Genomic DNA, 19,839 nt, shown 5'->3' on the forward strand with positions numbered 1-19,839 from the left:
CCTCTCATGCTTTTCACCACCACACACCCAGACCCTCTATCTGGGCTGCTGCATTTAATGGGTTTACATGCTTTAACTTAAGTGAATTTGTTGGCTTTCGTCTTCACATGGCCTTGAGCATCTCTAGATCACGCTGGCACGCGAGGTAGAACTCTTCCCTTTCTCTGAACCTTTTCTAGTGTTTCAGAGCACTGGAACCTATTCCATACCTCCAGCATCCTGGCTGGGGCTTTGCTGCCTTTTTTCCAGCAGCGCTGTGGGTTTGCTACAGCATTACCATTCTCTTTTATTCTTTATTTGCCTGCTGCTGAGCATTAAGCTGAGTCCCAACTCAAACGGTGCCTTTCCAAGAGTCAGCACTCCAGGCTATGCATGTGAATGGCTCTGTTTAGATCATGCAGTGGCTAAAAGCCACTCTGGTCTCATCCTAGCCCAAGATCCCCAGTAATGGTAGAGCACCAGACTTCACTAACATAGAAAGGTGGTTTCAGACTCTTCTTCCAACGAGCAAACTCTCGGAACTTGATAAAGACCAGTCAAACAGGATAATGGTTCCACTTGATCAACTAACTCTGGGTTTGGTTGCATGTCATTTATTTCAACTTGTACAGAGAAGCTTGAACAGCTGTGTGGAAAAACACTTAGTTGTTTGGGGTTTTTTTCCCCTTTCTTCTTAGGTAATATAGTTTAAAAGTGGTAAATACACAGTATTTAAACTTGGTACACCTGATAAAGTTAAATGCATAATAAAGGGGTAGGGATGAAACACAAGCCTTGGTCGTTAAACAAACAGTATAAAAATCAGCAATAGTTCAGGACCTTAGAAAAGAAACAGATCAATTAATTGCCTGATAGGTAAGAGGGGACCACCAAGAAAAAACTACTCGGACAAGAGGCCTGGTTTCCCCTTAGCACTTTCCTGTGTGCTTTCAGAGCCAAAAAGGCTTAGTACCCAGCGTTAAGCCTACCATCAGCACTGGGCTTGCTTGAAAGGAAGGGAGTTGGGGAAATCAAGCTATAGCCCAGTTCCAAGGCACAAGCAAAATGTTTACTTCACTATAAGAAAAAAGCTAGCATTACTACTAAGGAACAGCAGCTAGGGAACTGAGCGGGTTTTTATATACAGTACAGCTTCTCTAACAGGTCATGCATTTAGCTAGATCTTCCTGACACAGCCACACTTCATACTTTCAACAGAACTAATCAACAAGAACAACCTACATCAAATTTCCTTCAGAAATGTGCGTTTGGCTGCAGCCCTGCTGGAGCTGGCACTGAGACAAACATGCCGGAGGGCGCCTTAGGGAAGTGCTGAGCTTTAGGATCCTTACGAACCAAGCCCGTGGTAGCCTGTGGTAGCCGAGACACTGATCTATGATAATAGCTGAGGCCCAGTGACTGTGACTGGGCGCTGAGGAACTGGTACAGCTTATGCTGGTTAGAAGCTGCATTGCACCTGGCCAGCCTGTTTGGTAAATGTAAACTGCCTCGCTAGGCACCTGACAAATCACAAACCAGAGATATGCAGCACAGAGCATCTCTACAACTCACCTTTAACAAAAACACACCACACACATTACTATGCACCAGCTACAAATAATCAGATCCCCTATGGTTTGCAATTTTTTTCTTTTTCTTTTTCTTTTTTTTTTTTTCCCAGAACAAGTCCATTTACAGGGTAGGAGAACCAAGCTGCCCACTCTCACTCATTTCCACAATGAAAAGTTTAGGAAAGGAGGAGCAGGCAGCTGTAGTAGTGCTGGCACCCATCACCTGTTTGGTTTCCCCACAGCTGAAGCTGCAGGGCTTTGGCATAGCCTCGGGTTAAAACAGGAGGGAAACAGTGCGTGTCTTATGGCTCCAAACTCCATAGTACTGCTCCTAAACCAGCAGCCTTCATCACTGGCTTTGGAAAGAGGCCACCAGAACAATGTTCTGGTAATAAATTGCAATTTAGGGGAGGCATTGCTTCAAATGATCAAAAGATGTAAGGGACAGTTTGCGTAGGCACCTGCACACTTGCTAACACTGTCCTGGCTTTAACAAAGACCTGTCCTAAACAGGAATTACCAGGCCAGGTCTGACTGCAGCAGGGCCAAGGACCTCGGCGTGCTGCTTCTGCTGCCCGAGATCAAGGACAGGAGGACGGTCCAGGGTTAGCAGGCAGAGATCTTACCATTAATCACAACACTTGGGTCTCTCCCAGTGCCACCTTCTTCCTCAGGGCAAAGAATTAGGCCTTGGCAGTCCCTTACACACTTGGGACATTCGAATCCTCCCCCTCTTTTGGGTACACCATCATTTAAAATGCCTCGCTCAAGGTCACACAACAAATCAGGCTGAGAAGAGGTCAGACCTTCTCCCTCCCAGCCCCAGGCTCCATCCACAAAACAGCTGTACTTACCGTGATGCCTTTCCTCACGCAAACCCTGACTCTTCTCCAGCTCACCCACAGCCTGCTGTTCTCCAGCTTTGTCGGAGCACAGCAAACTTGGGAAAGGGACACCAGAGTCTCTCCCACCACACGATAGATTATTATTTTTTACAAGCACCACAAAATAATCAGAGTAATCTGACTGAAGGTGAAAGAGCTCTTCATAAGAAACAATCCATGAATTAGGTATACACTTAATTTACTAACAAGCCTCTGATCCACAGGCATTCACAAATTACTGGTAACGAACTTGCAAAAAATACATAGCATTGGCCCCAAAATCCAGATTAAGAGTTTGGAAAACAAAAGTTCCTTTGAAAATTACTAGCTAATCTAAGTATTTCATTAAGATCTTAAATTCTAAGCAAGCCCTAAGTCTATACTTAAAAAATAGCGTAAGTTGTATTATTTTTAATTGTAGTAAACCATGTAATGTACATGGAAGTGAAGGATTTTACCCTGAATTTTATATTTAATAAGATATCTACCTAGATCAAGTAAAAGATTTATAAACAAACTGCTGTTAGTGCTTCCTCTGCTGTTCAAAACAAACATTCAGCTAAACACCACCTTTCACTCGTATGTCTGCAGCAAAAATAGTTCAAACTGAACTTAAGCCCTTAAATACCTTTTCCTTTCATACACTGAATACTCAACTTACCAAGTCCTAGTCACACCTTAGGAAAGGTGTTAATTACCTTAGGAGGTAATTAACCTCCCTTTCTGAACACCCCGAAGATGCTGTATAATACAACTCGGCTCACAAAGGTAGGCATTCTTTAAAAAGCTGAGAAGGTGAGTTTTTGCCTTGTTCCCATGCGGTTAAAAAGGCGTCAATTAAAAACAAACCAGAACTATGAGAAATAGATGCAACATTACTTCTGGTAGGTCATGAACTCTCAAAGTGTGCATGTGTAGTTTTACTGTCACATATGCCACTTTGCAGAAGCTTCACCATTCTGTGTGTGCCCACCACCTATGCAATGGGCGTACAACACCCCTGGGGCGCTGGCGCTAGTCCCCAGAAATTATCTGACATTAAACCCAGGTCAAAGCAGATCCAAATGCATTTTTGTTTGATGGTTTGGTTTTGCTTTTTTGTTTTTTTTTGCAAAGCACTGTTGCTGCTCAACGCGATAGCTCACCTCTCTGCTATCAGCCAGTGCCTTTCCCACTTGAAGTCAGCAGTCCAAGCAATCGGAGATGTTCAATGCTTATGACAAGTAGTTGGATGTCTTATAACATGCTGCTGTGCAAGCTCTACATCCAGCATTATACTGAAATAGTGCCATGTCATGCTGTGTTTGGTGGAGGCTCTGTTAACATCGCTCATCCTCAGCTGCACACTTTATTATGTGCCCCGGACCAAGTTGCTCAACAGAACCATAAAGTTGATGTTCATGAAAGAAGTTCCTCCTCTCCCACATTGGGCAAGTCGTTGCATTTCATATTATCTTCACTGCCTTGTTTCCTGCTTTAAAAGGAAATAAAACAGTTGCTGAGGGACTCAGAGAAAGGCAAAGCAGACGAGACACCAACATCTGCCCCTTCCCTGCCACGAGACCTTTGGGACCCTGAGCACATGTCACCTCCCCCCAGCACCCCTGTAACAGGCTGGAACTGCCGTAAGAAGATGGTTTTCAGCCCATCAGAGCAGCAGGATATGCCACATCATAAAAATCATCCCATAAAGTGGTTATGGGTCAGGCAGAGGGGGTGTGGACACCCCAATCGTGGCCCCACAAAAAAGATTCAAAGCCCAACTCCTCAGATTATCCTCCTGTGCTTTGCAGCATTTTCCAGAGCATTAACACAAGCTGCAAATATCCTTTTGGGTTGAGGTGAGGCGATGACACTTACGGCAGCAGGTTCCCGGGGGCAGACAACGACCGCTCTTCCCTCCTGCTCCCCTCAAACGGGTTCCCAAAGGATCGCTTCCGGATCATGGTTTTAACCAAGATCTGCAAGACCAAATGGGAATTCATCAGGGACACTTTTCTTTCATTCAGGAGCAACAGGAACACCCAACCCTCGTGCCCAAGCAATTAAGAAAACCAGTGAAAACAAGTCAAAGTTCTCTTTTCTTAAAAAAAAAAAAAAAAGGGAAGAAGGAAGTGTGTTTACAAGTCTCCAGGTGTTTCATACAGGGGCTGTATCCTTGTCTGAAACCCACGGTGCAACACGCAGCTGAGAGCCACACTAGGTGCGAAAGGCTGGAAAGGAGAGCAAAACCAAGCCTGGGAAGATTTTCTCCCCTCCAGAAGCAGGTTTTACTGATTACTGCGTCCAGTACCTGCAAATTCCCAGTTCCTCATGATTACCTGGCAGAAGAATTCATGGAAAAAGAGAAGGGAAAGAAGGAAGCAGAATTTTGCCATAACATTTACCAGAACCAAGGTGAAAAATTGGCCGTTTGTCTAGCTTTGGCTGCAAAATACAATATTACCCAGCATCAGCTGCAATTGGAGACTGCTGTGTACAGAGCAAGTGTTGGGGCTCTTTCCAAGCATCTCCCAACTTATTTTGCTGATGGGAGCAGAGAACAGCATGAGCAGCACTTGACCCTGCCTTGGCATCTACATCCTGCTCTGGGGACCTCCGGCATCATTTTATATCGCTTCTCATCCCTCTGTGCCTCATTTATCTGCTCACGTGGCGCACCGAGAGCCCTTACATGTCTGAAATGCCCATGGCAGCAAGGTCCCGTGGGGAAAGGCATTTTACGTGAGAGCTGAAGCCACGTGAACCTCATACTCGAGTGTTAATGCCTGCAGGTGGATGCACAAAGATCAGGCACTGGAGGGTAATTTTGAAGAACAAATGCAAATGGGAAAATACAAGATCTGCCTGGAGGTGTTGGCTTATTTAAGAACCAAGAGTGACAGTAAAAGTTCATGTGCCCTGAACTGTGTTAAATACACCTGGATTTTCAAACAGAGCCAGGAGCACTGAGCCGTTCTCTGCTGCATGGCAGCAAGTCACCTCTGAAAAGAAGGGGGAAACCCCCTCATCAATGGTGATCCCTTTAGAGCAAGATCTGCTCTTTTAGCCTGAGCAGTGCAAGGCACATTTGCATATTAAAGTATCCACAATTGAAGAGACTTCTGCAGGGTATGATAATGGGAGAGAGCTCTAGAAATGGGGCCAGAAGTGGGCACAGCCATGAGACACAAAAAGGGGCTTCAAAGGGAGACCTGGACTTCAAAAAAATCACAGGCAGATAACACCATGCCAGGGAACTGCAAATGATCGCGTGCTATTTCTCCTAGCGTAAGTGCTAGCAAATAAATCATCATGCTCAAAACCCAAAAGGATTTCACTTTACCCACAGGGCAGGGTTACACTGTGGTTCTCACCACTGCAGTGGGTTGCAGAGAATAAAAATATGAGCTTGAAAAGAGATGAGATTAATTCACCAAGAATAGCTCCAGGTGGGGGCTGGCACACGCTGTGGCCCAGATAAAATCTCCATCCTGGGAAGCTCCCGCAGCCCCTATGGCCAGATGGGCAGAGCAGGACAGGAGCTCCTCGTGCCTGGCCAGAACACCCACTCCTGGCTGCAGGCAAGTCCTGGATTAAATGCTTTTTTGCCCTGAGCAAATACAGTGATATTTAGGCAGCCAGCTCAAGCGTGGAGACTGCTCGTGGGTCCCTTTGAGACCACTCTGAAATATTCCCCCACGCTGCAGGGGGGTGCACTCCCCCTCCAGCGAGGTGCTGAGACCCAGTCTTGCAGTGATTGTTTCCAAGAGAGGGAACGTCTTTGCTCCCCTCCTGCCCAATGCTTTTGCCCTTCAGCAGCAACCTCCAGCTGTTCAGGACTGCCTCGGGAGGCAGCGTGGACCCCAGTGTGTGTCCACAGACCATCACCTCCCCTGTACTCACCACGGTGGCCAGGCTGGGGATGTGCTTGACCGAATTTTCCACCTCCTCCTCCGTCACCTCAACGAGGGTGCAGTTCTCATCCTCTGTGGGCAGCAGCTCCGCTCCGTTCTTGGTGACCCAAGGGTGCAACTTCAATTAATAACACAGCCTGTCAGGAACGATTTCCTCTTTTTCGTAACTCAAACAACACAAGCCTGGCAAACGCATCTCCTTGCCCAAGCTATGGCCCCTATGTGCTCCTGAAGTACCAGGGAGCAGGGGAGAGACATGTCATCTTGCCAGCGAGCCAGCTCACCCTGGCGCCGCCAGGAACATCTCAGCCCGGAGCAGAAAATGCCATGGTGTGGCTCACTCGGAGCCAGTGCTGGCCCCATCTACACAGCTGAGCAATCATCTTGGTGACCTACAGCACTGGCCATCTCATCCGGGTTTTAGGGAAGATGCCCTGTTTTCATTCTCATCTTACAGATGAGACAGCACCAAGAGGCAGGAGTGATTTATTCCAGACCATACATATGAGCAGCAGTGATGGGGAGACCCACCGAGCCCTAGTCTGGGACCTGGATTAATCCATGACAGAAGGCAGAAACTCCTCTTTCTCCTTGCCCACACACCTGGCATCTTGGGCAGCTGCCGGAGGAGCACAAAACGGTTCAGCAATTCCCCCGCAATCCTTTCCCCCTACCTTAGTCTCCATTTTCTCAGCTTCTCGCCCCTTCCAGGCTCCCACAGGGGCGGAGGACCAGAAATCTCCTGCGAAAGGCTGTTGCACAGTACTTTCCTGGTAGCAGAGGAAATACTGTACTCAGGGGATTTCCTTTTGCCTGTGACTTCTTGTAGGCACCAAAGGTCCCAAAGCTGAGCAGGTCCCGGAGCAGGGGAAGGAGCTGGGACTTACCTGCCCAGGGGCCCTGGGCACAGGGGGAGGACCTAGCCTGGCGCGATCAAACTGACTCCCAAAAAAAGCCGAGCAAGGAGAACCCAACAGAAGAGAATCCACAGCCAACACCAGGGGGTTGGGTCAGTACCTTGATTTCTGGGACCGAAATCCTAGATTCAGGATTTTTATCCAGCATCCGTGTAATCAAATCCTTCAAGAAGTCTGTAACTTCTGGCCTAAGGAAAGGAGAGGGGAGATGAGATGGGGAAGGGGATGGATGCTGCCCACTTTCCTCACCCCAGTGCCAGCCACCGTGGGCTTTCCCATGCGGGCTGAGGCTGGACCCCAGCCCTGGCAAGGATGCAGCTCTGGGTACTTGTGCACCCAGGTGCACAACCCAAAAAAAACCCAAAATCCAGGTTTCCTCCCCAATCTCCCCAGGGAAGCAAAATATCCCCTTCTTGGGCAATCCGAAGTGTGATGCCATGTGTACAGGGCTGCTCCACCCAGGCGAAAAGCCAACAGGCAGCAACTCTTCAATTTCAAATGCTCCTTCTCTGGCAGCTGCAAACCAAGAGATGTTGCCTTCATGTTTAATACAAAGGAAGTTTTCTGGGGCAGAGGGCCAACAGAAGGGCTCAGAGACTGAGTTTTGCAAAACCACAGCCAAGCAGATCCAGCCCCACCCAGGCAGCGCTTGAGAAATGGCTCAAATGAGCTTTTAAATAAAGGCTGGGGGCTCGGTGGGGGGATTGAGTACTTACTGGTCTGGGAACTCCAGCGTTTGGGTCTTGATTTTATTGTGTAAACTCAGGATCCTTTCATCCATAAAAGGGCACTGCCGTGAAGAAAAAGAGCAATGAGAAAAGCAACAACCTCTGTTAAGAAGCGGCAATGGGGCTTCAGTCCAGCATGGGGATCTCGCAGGGTCTGAAAGAGCAAGGACCCAATTACAGGGAAATACCAGAAGATTTCCTGTTATATCAACGTCTTCTTTGAAACACAATGAAAAGAAAATTGACTAAGAATGACCAAATTACTACAACAGCTCCTTTCTTAAAAAAATCTGGCCAGGGACAGAATTTTTTCCCCAGGGAAAAAGAGAAACACGGACGTTCTGGCTGCACCCGCTCTGTGGACAGGCAGAGGTTTCCCATTTCCACCCACACATCCCCATCTCCTCTTGGCATTACCCAACTGCTCAAACAGGGGGGCAGGGTGCAAATCCCACCACGTTCCTGGCATGTGGAGGCACACACCAACCCCCCCTAACCACCAACAGCACCAAAAATTCAATCTCATCACCTGCCCAAACACGAAGCAGTACAGTGTGATCCCCATGGCCCAGACATCCAAAGCCTGCAGAGCGAAGAAAGCATAGTTAGATCTGCAATGGACATTGTGTACAAGGAAGATTCATCTGAAAACCCTCAAGTTGCTATTAAATACCTTTCCAGAGAAGATTTTCCTGGTTTCTGAGAGTGTCTCTGGGGCCATGAAGGCGGGGGTACCCACTGTGTTGGTTAAAAGGGCATCAGCTCCCTTGAACTCATTGCTCACTCCAAAGTCAGCAATCTTGATGTGCCCGTCTTCCCCCACAAGGAGGTTGGAAGGTTTAATATCCCGGTGGATTATCTTTTGATAGTGCACTGCAGCCAAAGGAAAAAACAGCGATTCAGCAGCGCCGTCAGTCTGCAGCAAAGGAGCCACAAAGCCCCTGCATGGCTCTAAGCCTTTCTGCTAACATCACCACCAGCCCCAGCTTCAAAAACCTCTGTGCAATAGCATGAGCCACCAGAAATGGCACTGTACAGCAGCAGAAAGTCCAGCCCCAGGTGTTTAAAAAAAAAAAAAAAAAAAGAGAGAAATCCCAACTTTTTTGCACAGATACTTACAGTATTCAATGCCCTTGATCAGATCCTGGAAGTAGAACCGAGCCTGGTCCTCACTGAGAGGTTTCAGCGTTGGGATTTCCATCACGGGGCTGCAAAGGCAAGAGAGAACAGACCTCGTTCCCCATCCAGATGTGTCGAAACCTGTCCCAGAGGCTTTGGCACTGGCTGGCACCAGCATGCAGCCCCAAATGCAGGCACATACAGGGTGTACACAACTGCCACTAGGTTGGGTAGATGCTACCCAAACCCTGGGAGACCCACCATGAATCTCCTCATTGCCTCTGCGTCCCGTGCCCGCCTCAGGTGGCCGAGCTGTGCCACCCACAAACCCATCTCACGGTCATGCTTTAGGAGGTTTAGATCTGGAGTTCAATACTCACCCTTGCTTCACCAGTTCAAACACTGAAACACAAAAGAGAAGGTGATTACAGATCACTTACAGGTTGGAGCTCCTGCGAGCACAGTCTCAGCACAAAAGCCATTATTTTAATGACAAACATTCTAAAAATAATATATTTTTTTAAAAAGGAGATGCCATCTTATGCAAGGCACATTGCATTTTGGTTGCTCCCATTTTTAGTTAAGGGGATGGTACCAACTACCTTCTCAGTGCTGCAGCTTCAGCATCATGAAGTGCCCCCCCTCCCCGGCACCCCAAACCCCTCAGTTTGCCTGTGAAACCATAGCCAAGCCCCCACTCCGTGCTTGGCCATGACGGTATCGCACACTCCTTCTCTAGTACAGGCTGAACATAAACGATGCAAGAGAAATGCCTCCTCCAAAAGTGTGTGTATTTACATCAAGCAAGCCACTGCCGTCTGCAAGCCAGGTTGGGAAGCGGCTCATCCATACCATGGATAATTAACATGTGCCTTGTTCTCAAAGCCAAAGAAATAAAGCTACTTTCTAGCAGCCTGGCTTCAAAGCTGAGAACATAAATGCTGGTGCCTTTCATGGCAAAGCATGTGCTGATGTTGAATTAAAGCCTATAAAGTGCTATAAAGCACTCCTGTCTCCTCTCTGAACCTGGAATGGATCCCACTTGCTCCGACCATTAGAAGGGAGTTGCTCCTCCAGCACATGCAGGCCACACCTGTTCCAGAGCAGAGACTCAACCCCACACACAGACACCCCGAAACATGGGGGGAACCCTTTTCCCCAGCAAACTCCCATCCTGCTGACACCCCATGAGCGCCACAGAGCAGTGGGCAGTTACCCATGTACAGGTGGTCCTCGCTGGGGTCATCCAGGACCTGCCGAAAGAAGCAGAAAGGCAGTTAAACAGCACCAAAACCCCTTGCAAATTAAACATTGTGAAAGATCTTTTCCAACCTAAATGATTCTATGATTTTTTATATAGCAGCTGTCTCAGTCCTGCACCATCTGCACCACCAGCGAGGTCTGCGAATCTCCAAGCTTCTACCCACAAGGGGTGGGGGAAAAAAGAGGACAGAGATATAGCTGTACTTCAAGGAAGTAAATATTTAAAACACACAGGAAGCATCATCTGACTCATGATCCAAATAAACTCCAGCCTGCACATCCTTAGTTCTTGATTTTTGGACCGTTTCATGCAGGCAGTGGGCGGAGGGCAGAGCGGCTGTACCGCAGAGCTCGCAGAAACACCAGTTCCTCCCCAGACCCCATCTGAGCACTTGTTTCTTCCAAGGAAACAACATTTTTCTGCATTTCCCTTTCTGGGCAAGGAAGCCAAAAAATCCTCTTTTGGGAGGTGGGAATGAAAAACCTTTTAAACCAGGGAAAGCACAAGTCTCCCATAGGCAGGACCTGCCACGGCCAACCCAGCCCTGCTGTGGTCGCTCCCCTCCACCCATCCCAGCAGCATCCAGGCTCCTGCACACTCGGGCTGGTGTTTGGAAAGGGGCTGCCTGGTGCTCACCTCCACCAGCTTCACCACGTTGGGGTGGTCCAGCTTCTTCAGGATGGCGATCTCCTGGTAGACCTGCTCGATGGGCCCCTTGGGCTGCAGGCAGCCCTCGGAGGCAGCTTTGGCCCCGCGGGGCGGTGGGCGGCCTGTGGGAAAGGGAAAGACGGGGTGTCCAGTCGGGAATGAGCCCCCGTGGTCCCCAAAGCATCCCCCACCCTAAAGCTTTGGTGCCACTTACGGGGGAAGCCTGCCTGTCTCATCAGCTTCTTTTTTGAAAGAACCTTCATTGCCTGAAAGAGGGGAAAAAATGTGGGATTTGGGGCAAATCAAGGATAAAATGGGGCCAGCAGAATGGGGCCAGCAGGGAGCTGGGCAGGGAGTCAGCAGAGGGGATCCATCCCCATCCCACCCCCTCCACTGTGAGCTCCGAGGCCGAGTGCTACTCACATAGTAGGTGTTATCGTCTTCGTTGTAGGCCAGCTTCACCACCCCATAGGAGCCCTATAGAGGGGCACAGCCATGGGGGACCAGTTAGGGACAGCCCAAAAAAACCCCCAGAGCACCAAACCGGGCTTGTTCCCAAACCCAGCCCCACCCGGATCCCCGAGCTGGTGGGCGATGCTGGGAGGAGCGGGGCATACAGTCTGGCATCACACTGCTGGCAAAGAAAGGCTTCAAATGCCCCATTTCATGGGAGGGAGGGGGAATGGTGAAAATTAATGGTAATTAAAAAAATTTCAATTCAATCAGCACCACCCAGAAGAGACTGGCGTCGCAGCGAGGAGCTGGCCAAGTTGCTGTGGCAAGTGGCTGAATGTGCCGCCTCACCAGCTGGAAAGCAAAAGTGAGCCCACTGCCCTGCTACCCTCAGTCGCCCCATCCCACCCCAAACCCGGCCAACGCTCACCTTCCCAATCTCATCCTTCAGCTTGTACTGGTTGAGCTGCACACAGTCCTGCGGGGAGAGAGGGGCGGTCGGAGAAGAGCCACGAAACCACTAGTGTTTGCTCTCCTCCTCTTACATCTCCAGCAAAACTTTCTCTGCAAACTCACCCCCTACTCCGCTCTGCCCGGGCGCTCGCTCGGGGCTGGACAGCTTTGAGCCATGAGCCATAAACGCCAGCCGCCCGGCCATGCGTCGGCGTGTTTATAGATGGCTAATTACAAATGTTAACGGCTGGGCAGGCAATATTGTCTGCTCACGTGGAACAAGATCGCACGGCAGGCAGGCAGCAGTGGGGATCAGCGGCCAAGAGAGCCCCGGGGAGTTTAACACCGGTGACCTGGCATTGACTATTTTTATTTTTAATGGGCAAAGCAGCCACTTGTTGCCTGTTTGCTGGCAGGCTGGGGGCAGGCAGGGCCGTTTTCTCTTTAGATCTCAGCAGGTTTCTCTCTTTTTTTATTTGGGAGGGGAGAAAAGGAAAATCATGGTATGCCGCCAGGTCCCCAAGAAACACAGCCATGAGAGCTGGTGGCATCTGCAAAAGGCATGAAATGCGGTGAGCTGCGGGGTCCCCCTCCTCGAGGGCTGTGCCCCCAGCCCAGGATGGACCAGGATATCTCACCACCTCTGTGGGGTTTTATCCCAAAAAAACAAGCAAGAAGCAAAGCCACGGAGAGGGTGAAACCAGGAGGACGGGGGCAGGAGGACTGCGGGAGCGGTGTTCATCCCCCTCACCTGCAGCCCCGTGATGGACACGCGGTTTGACTCCACCGTCGGCCGCCGCGGCAGGCGCGGGGAGGAATGCGGGGACGTCACCGGCGAGTAAGGGAGGGACGGGTAGATGAAGCGTTCGTTGGTGCCATCGCCAGCCCCGGGTGAGTGGGCAGGCTGCGACCGCTCCTGCAGGGACAGCTTTCGGCCAGAGAGGTGCAGCTTTGCCCTCGGCTCCCGGCCATCCCCGAAACCCTCGCCACCGGGCGCGTTCATCTCCTCCTCGCTCGCACTCCCTGTCGCGTCGTACTCGGTCACCACAATGAGTGAGGCCATGCTGGGGCGGCAGGGGCTCAGCGGCGGGGGGTCCTGCAGCACCCCAGGGGCTCGGTGGCCGCAGCCTCCATCACGGCAGAGGGGCCGTGGGGTGGGCAAGCTGCTGGGGACGCATGATGGCATGGTGCGACCGACGGCCTCATCCCGGCCATGCTGTGATGGGGGGGCATGCCTGCAAACACAGAGCAGCTCAGCCAGGCTCCCTCGGCAAGCCAGATGTCCTCCCGCTGGTCATTACTCTGCAGATTAATTTATTCGTCCCATAGGGGATGGTAAAGCCAAAGGCGGTGGCACAGGATGGCACCGGGATGTGCACCCACCCTGCCGTGGGGCAGACCCCTGGCAGGGGCCAGCCTCAGCCCCAAGGCCACCACCACTGCTCCTTCCACGCCCTTTATTTAAATGCCTCCAGGGAATAACCACCCCAGCACCTCCACTACAGAAACACCCCCAAAAGGGGCATTTTACAGGGGCAGGATCCGGCCCTGCACTCTACCAGCAAAAATACAGCTCAGTTCCCTGCTTTACTGCTCAGTCCTGCAGTCGGAGCGGGCACATCTCTGCCACCCCCCACCCCCCCAAATGAAGCAGCTCAGGGGCACGGGGACCCACTTACCAAGCATGGGGTGCAGGATCAGCCCCCCTGGCTCACTGCCTCCTCCTGCAGCCCGTCATTGCCAGCAATTTCTCTTCCTCGCCCCAGGTTCCCTACAGCCTTCTGTGCAAAAATACGGTTCCTGAACCGCGAGATAAATAAGAAAACAATTTTGTTAGCAACAAAGAATTCTTTAAAAAAATCACATCATTAAATAATAACTTTAAAAGGGGAGAAAACAGTGTTAATTCACATGTGACAGGTGCTCTGCAGCAGCCAGGGCAGTTCGATGGCTGGTTGGTTATAAACCATCGCTCTTCCCTGCTGCGACACCGGTGCTGGTTTTAATTTCTACGTTAATGAGTTGCTGCAGAAACAAGCACAAAAAAATATCCCGAAACAAACAGCCCAGAAGCAGGAGCAAGGTTTGAGGCATTTTTCTGCCTGGTTCCCACACCTCAGCGAGGCGGCCGGATAAAATTAGCTCCACTCAGCTCCATTGAAGTTTCTGCGATGCCCCCGCAGCACAACCACTCTGAATCAGCCCAGCAGAAATTATGGGTCAAGTACAGAAATCAAATCATCTCCCCCTTTCTCCAGGCTTCACAATGGCCTAATTGCTGTTTTCAACACCAATCTATAAACCGGAGCTTTTTTGCCTGAGCGGGATCAGCCCGGAGCTAAAGCCGACCTGGTGCCGCTTGCTGCTTCAAGGCGCAGAAAAAGGCAGGGGATGGGAAGGCTATAAATAAGCCGACGAACAGCAACAAGGACAAACTATTTCAGAAACGCTGCGTTTCGTGGGGCTGGATCTGCTCCTGGCTGGGGCTTTGCTGGGCAAGAGAGCCAGGAGCTGCCAGCCAAGCCAAGCAGGGGCATCTCAGGCATCGTGGCTGCAAAATTCTCTCCCGCCCCCCCAGTCCCGGTGCTGCTGGCGGCTACACTGGCGTGTTTTAATGCACTCCCCAATGGATTAAAATAAACAGGCAGCCCCCCCGCCCCAATTCATCCTGAACCCGCAGGGATACATTTTGAGGCCAGTTGCTGTTTGCCTGGCTTGCTTTGGGCGCCCTGCCAGTGGGCACGTATAAATAGCTGTCCCCCAAAGCCGGAGCCGATGCCGAACACCGTGCCCTCTACCCTCACCGTGCACCGCAGCCACACCAAAAAAGGCAGCTCATCAGCGCGGCCCCGGGATGAAGCCACCCCAGCATCATCACCGGCTGTAGCACCGGTCCCCAGCGGTGGCACAGCACAGCCAGGCATCCCATCCTGCCCTCAGAGCATCACCTGCGTCTGAATTTCCGAGGGTTCACACCAATCTTTGCTGGGCTAGAGCAACATCGAGTTACAAAGTCTCGGCCACACTTCAGAGCCGAGCATGCCCTGGCCAGTGGGAGTTAATTGGCTTGACCAGGATAAACATATCAAGGCTGATTAATTCAAACAAGCTTCCCCGAGCTCTGTAAACAGGCTAAAAGTCATCCAAGCACCTTCGTGACATCAGCTGGGGTGAAAAATCGAAGGGTTTTTTCTTTGTGTGTGTGTGCAAAGGCGCTGGGCATGGGGTTTGGCCAGCCAAGATGGTACCTTCCCCAAGAGAAACCCAAAAGTGGGATCCCACTGTTGAACACCGCCCCGAGGGATGTGGGATAACTGCTAACGATAATGCAGCCAGTTCTCCTTAATAAGCACACGGGGAGGCTGAGAGGAGGAGAACAGCTGTATTCCCAGCCAGAGGAAAAACTAAAATAGCTAGAATGTGGGAAATAAACCCAAAGAATGAAAATACAGCCCAGGGGCTTTGGTTTCACCAACCCACCCAGGTCCTTGCCCAGGGAAAACTGGCGCATTCTGGTGTGAGCTCTAGCAGATCCTTATGTAAAAGCGAGCAGCACATGCCCACAAAATCCTCAGGAAATATAACAGCCTAGTGTATAGGAATGATTTATCGGCACGGCTTTTGGCTGCAATCCATATATAACCCATAGCGGCTGCGGCAGGATTATCGAAGCAATCAGTCTCGCATCTAATTCAGCAAGGAGAAGGATATTAAAATGAAAAGAGGTCTGTGAAACCCTGGCAGTGGCTCTCTCTCTCAGTGTCCACGTGGCTTAGCAAAAACGAATGGGAGTGAAATCAGCCCCCACGAGGGTGAAGTGATTTTTACAGCCCCCTCCTTTTGCACCAGCTCTGCTGTGGGCGTGTGGTCCCTGCCTGGTCCCTGCTGGGATGCGGCCACCTCTGGCTGGGAATGCACCGACTGATTTCAGAGGGTGCAGAGGATGAAACCTCACAGCCAGCACTGGCTGCTCAGATTTAAATCAGAGGGTGCAGACACATTGGCCTGTCCTTCCCTCCCTGGAGCTCTTTCTCTACGCAGGTGCAAGGCTGATTTTACTTGCAGAGGATCCTCCCCCCGCTGCCACCGATGGTCTGTGGTTAAAAGTTAACTGGGCCAGTGCAGGGGGGCTGTTATCGGCTCGTGCTGGGCAGAGTCCAGTGGCTATTTTGCTTTCCCTGGTCACGGTCAGCAGTGGAAGCACCAGTGCCAAGAGCGGTGTCATCTGCAGCAACGGGGGCATCGATCACAGTTTCCCTTCCTACGGGCAAGCGCAGACCTTGCCAGAAATATATTAGTCACTGTAATATACAAAGACCATATGCATCCCCGCCTGACTTTTAATGGAAAAAAATCTCTCAGCAGCTTCTCTAGAAGTCAGAGGACACCCAAAATAACGAGATACTGGAAACTGGCACCCAGCCCCCATCTGTGCTGGGTCCCTGTGCCCGAGCAGCAAAGCTTCCCATTGCCCCCAGGGTGAATGGAAGAGCCTCCTGCGCTGCCTGGCCCATCCAACACAGGGATTGGAAAGAAGTGGGGAAAAAATGGAAAGCTGGGCTGATAGCATTGTAACAGCATGAGAAACCCTGTGGGAGGTTTCAATAGGAGTGAAAAAACATTTTTACCAAGATTTTTTATAATCTTGATGATACTACCTAATACTGCTTAAAGTAACATATAATGAGCATCCCAAAGGGAGTGTAAGCTCCGGGCACAGCATTGAGCACAGGCCGGGATGAGCTCAGGGCACCACCATCACCTTGTCCAGCGCTGGCAAGTGGCTCCTGGCTCTCCAGGAATCGGCTCCAGCCTGTGATGCCCATGAAAGTGGAAACGGAGTGGTTCTGTGCTTTGTGAACACCACTTAAAAGACATTAGGGCTGAGTTGAAAGCAAAACCTCCTCCCAATTACCTCCGCGATCTGATAACTGCGCCTTCCTCAGAACAGCACTGGTGGCTCAGCCCCCCCTTGCAGCGCTCTCAGGGATGGGCTCTCAGGTTTTAGTGGCTGTTTTTCCCAAAACAAAGTGCTCATGGAGAGGGTCAGGGCTCCTTCCCCCAGAAGGGCTGCCACTCCAGTCGGGGGCCCTGAAGGCAGCTCCAGTGCCCACAGCCACCGCACGTCCAGTCCCCTCCCCAGCATGGTCCTAAGGCCCTAAGGACAACCTGCTCCTGTCCCCAGGGATGGTTTCTTCTCCTGTCACACTGCACAGCCGCTTGGTCAGCCCACGGCTCCATTGCACCCGCTTCCTACGATCAGCCTGCACCTGCTTTTGGTCTTTACCGTCACCTTCACAGTGCTCCTCCGTGTCATGCACGTGGTGGCCGCGTCCCACCTCCTAACCACGCTGGGTCCCTCGCAGCGACCCAGCATGTGGCTTTTCCTAACGGGACCTGTCCCCTGTACACCATCACTCCACCAGCTCCATCCCCTCCATCTTCTGGCCTCTCTCTTGCCTCTTGACCTTAAAGCTCCCCTCCTTTTCCCAGCCCCACGGCCTAACTCACCCCAGTCCCCCAGCTCCGAGCCCTCCCCTCCCCGGGCAGGAGCCCCGTGGGGTCTGCGGGACACCCGGTGTGGCGGGGCCGGCCACTAGCCTGTGTCCCCCCCCGCGCCTGCGATGCTGCCAGCCCGCCGGGTACCACCGGCGCGCGCGGGCGGCCGCAGGGATGGAGGGATGGATGGATGGAGGGATGGATGGATGGAGGGATTCCTGCCGGGCCCGGCCGGCCTCCGCGCAGCTCCCCGCAGCGGGCTGGGGAACCACCAGCCCCGATCCTACCCCTCCCCGCCCAAATCCCTGCCCGGGCCGGCGGCCAGCCCGCCGGGAAAGCCCCGCTTGAGGAGGCGCCGGTACCTGCTCCAGGGCATCCCCGGCCCCGCCGCCCACGCCCGCCGCCGGCCGGTCCCTCCGGGCGCGGCTTTGTCTCCGCAGCCGCGGGAGCTGCCCCCGGCCGGGCCCCCCCGTCCGCCCCCGCGGCACCGACCTGGCGGGACGCGCCGCTCCGCCGGCGGGAGGGGGGGGGAACCCGCAGCCCCCGCAGCCCCCGGCGCGCTGGGCCACCCGCGGCCGCACGGCGCCGCCTTCGCTTTCGGTTCCGCTCCGGCGGCGGCAGCGAGGGAGGGGGGGGGGCAGGGAGGGAAGGAGGGAGGGAGGAGGGAAGGAGGAGGGAGGGAGGGAGGCCCCGCTCCGCCCCAGGGAAGGGGAGGTTTCCCCCCGGGCAGCAGCATCCTCCCGCCCACCCCCCCATAAGCCCTTCTTTCGGGTGTTTTTTTTTTTTTATTTTTATATATAATTTATATATATATACACCAATTTTTCGTGTGCATTTTCCCTCCCCCTCCGGCGAGCTGCGCTGCCCCACCTCGACCCGTAGCGCAGCCGCGGGCTGCAACGCCCCTGCCCGGGGGGTCCCACTGTGGGACCCCACATCCTGCCCCCCCCAAACCCCGAGGGACACAACCCGCAGCATCCCCCGCATCCCACCCTCTGAGGGACACAGCCCGCAGCATCCCCCCGCTGGGGCTCGGCCCCCTGCCCTCGTACACACCCTCAATTTCCGGAGTGGGGTCAACTGGGGCCAAACTGGGTGACCTGCATCGGCTCCAGCTGGTTGCCCGACACCTCTGAAACCATCGCCTAAAGGGGGGTTTAGAAACCGGTTGGTTGGAAATGGCACTGCAGCCACCACTGGGCCACCGCGGCCATCACTGGGCCATCACCGCCACCGAGCCGCAGTTCTGCAGTGCGGGGACAGAGGCAACACTCCCACTCAGACACGGCCTTTACCTCCCCGCCCGGCATCAGCCTTTGGGGACCATCTCTCTTGCTTTGTCTGTGCTCCTCGTTCAGTTTGTCACATTGAGCACATCCCCATCCACCACCATCCCCACTTTGAGCTCACCTGCAGTTTTCTGATCGACTCCACACGGAGCAACAGCTTCAACCTTGAGCCCACGCGAACGCCACGCCGGCACAAACCCTCCTCCTCAGTTTGCGTGAAGATGCACTTGTGGGCACCACATACCCATTTGTACAACTCCCCGGAGCAGAGCCACGCTCCCGTGGGAGCTTTATGGATAAACGCTGCTATTCTGACCAGGATCTTCAGAGCCACTCTAGAAATCAGGTTTTATGCACCTCTGGTGAAATCGTAGGTGCTCCAAATGTTTTATGGATTGAACTCCTCAGCGCTGATAAAACATAGCTGAGCGGGGGCGAGCCACCAAAACCATCATTCCCACCTCACTGGGTTACTCTTCACTGTTAGGAGACTTCTTAAAATCTACTTTTTAAATTATTATTTATTTTAAATACTATTTTAAAATCAAAGCACTTACCTGCCAACAGCCGCCTTGCAACGCTGATTAACGGGATGCATAAACTAGCACTGGACGACCCTTGTTTCAACCACATCTTAGTGTTTTCTGAAATCTTGACATTCTCTTCCTGCCTTACCCGGCTGGGCTCCAGAGGAGCCAGGTTTAGGTCTGGTTTTGCTTTCTGGTTGCTAACAGCGCCACGGCTTAATCTAGCGCTTCCTGGCAAGGTATCTCCGAGCACTTACACCAACGATGTTCAGCTTTTATGTTGTCCCAAGGTGAAAGGACTGGCACCCCCGGCCCCAAGGTTCACCCACAAAAGGTTTACACCCACAAAGTGCAATCCCATCTGTCTTGAAATCCCACACTACATCCAAAATTATTTTTTCTTCCAAAACGAGGATCTCATTGCTAGAAGTCAACAGCGGCATATCAGATACCGTTAGCTGCGATCTTCATTTATTCACCCATAAAACCAGAGCAGGTAAGTTATATGCAGGGCCTACGGGAGAACATACACAATAAAAACATTTCAGCCGGGCTGGGACTTTTGTTTAGTGCTCTTTGGTCTCCTCAGCCACTCTGCTCAAGGCCACATGT

The 19,839-nt window shown here is 52.1% G+C and overlaps 1 protein-coding gene across 8 annotated transcripts; it reads right to left on the reverse strand.

Moving 5' to 3' along the window:
* Positions 1-577: 577 nt before the first annotated feature.
* On the reverse strand, positions 578-19,756 carry CAMKK2 (calcium/calmodulin dependent protein kinase kinase 2). Of its 8 annotated transcripts, none has more exons than XM_056343588.1 (18): positions 19,258-19,756; positions 13,592-13,712; positions 12,664-13,147; positions 11,890-11,937; positions 11,430-11,483; positions 11,221-11,272; positions 10,995-11,128; positions 10,311-10,347; positions 9,475-9,496; positions 9,095-9,183; positions 8,649-8,848; positions 8,505-8,558; positions 7,964-8,037; positions 7,348-7,435; positions 7,005-7,100; positions 6,320-6,448; positions 4,295-4,395; positions 578-3,908 (listed from the first exon to the last, which is right to left on the reverse strand). In XM_056343588.1, the coding sequence occupies exons 3-18, from the start codon at positions 13,096-13,098 to the stop codon at positions 3,833-3,835; spliced, it is 1,689 nt and encodes a 562-aa protein (XP_056199563.1). In that variant the 5' UTR covers positions 13,099-13,147; positions 13,592-13,712; positions 19,258-19,756; the 3' UTR covers positions 578-3,832. The 8 variants fall into 8 exon arrangements, with proteins under 8 accessions (XP_056199563.1, XP_056199582.1, XP_056199573.1 ...); XM_056343607.1 differs by lacking the exon at positions 19,258-19,756 and adding an exon at positions 18,822-18,846; XM_056343598.1 differs by lacking the exon at positions 19,258-19,756 and adding an exon at positions 18,468-18,491.
* Positions 19,757-19,839: the final 83 nt, after the last annotated feature.

The sequence above is a fragment of the Falco biarmicus genome, chromosome 1 (genome assembly GCF_023638135.1).
Source record: "Falco biarmicus isolate bFalBia1 chromosome 1, bFalBia1.pri, whole genome shotgun sequence".
Lineage (NCBI taxonomy): Eukaryota > Metazoa > Chordata > Aves > Falconiformes > Falconidae > Falco > Falco biarmicus.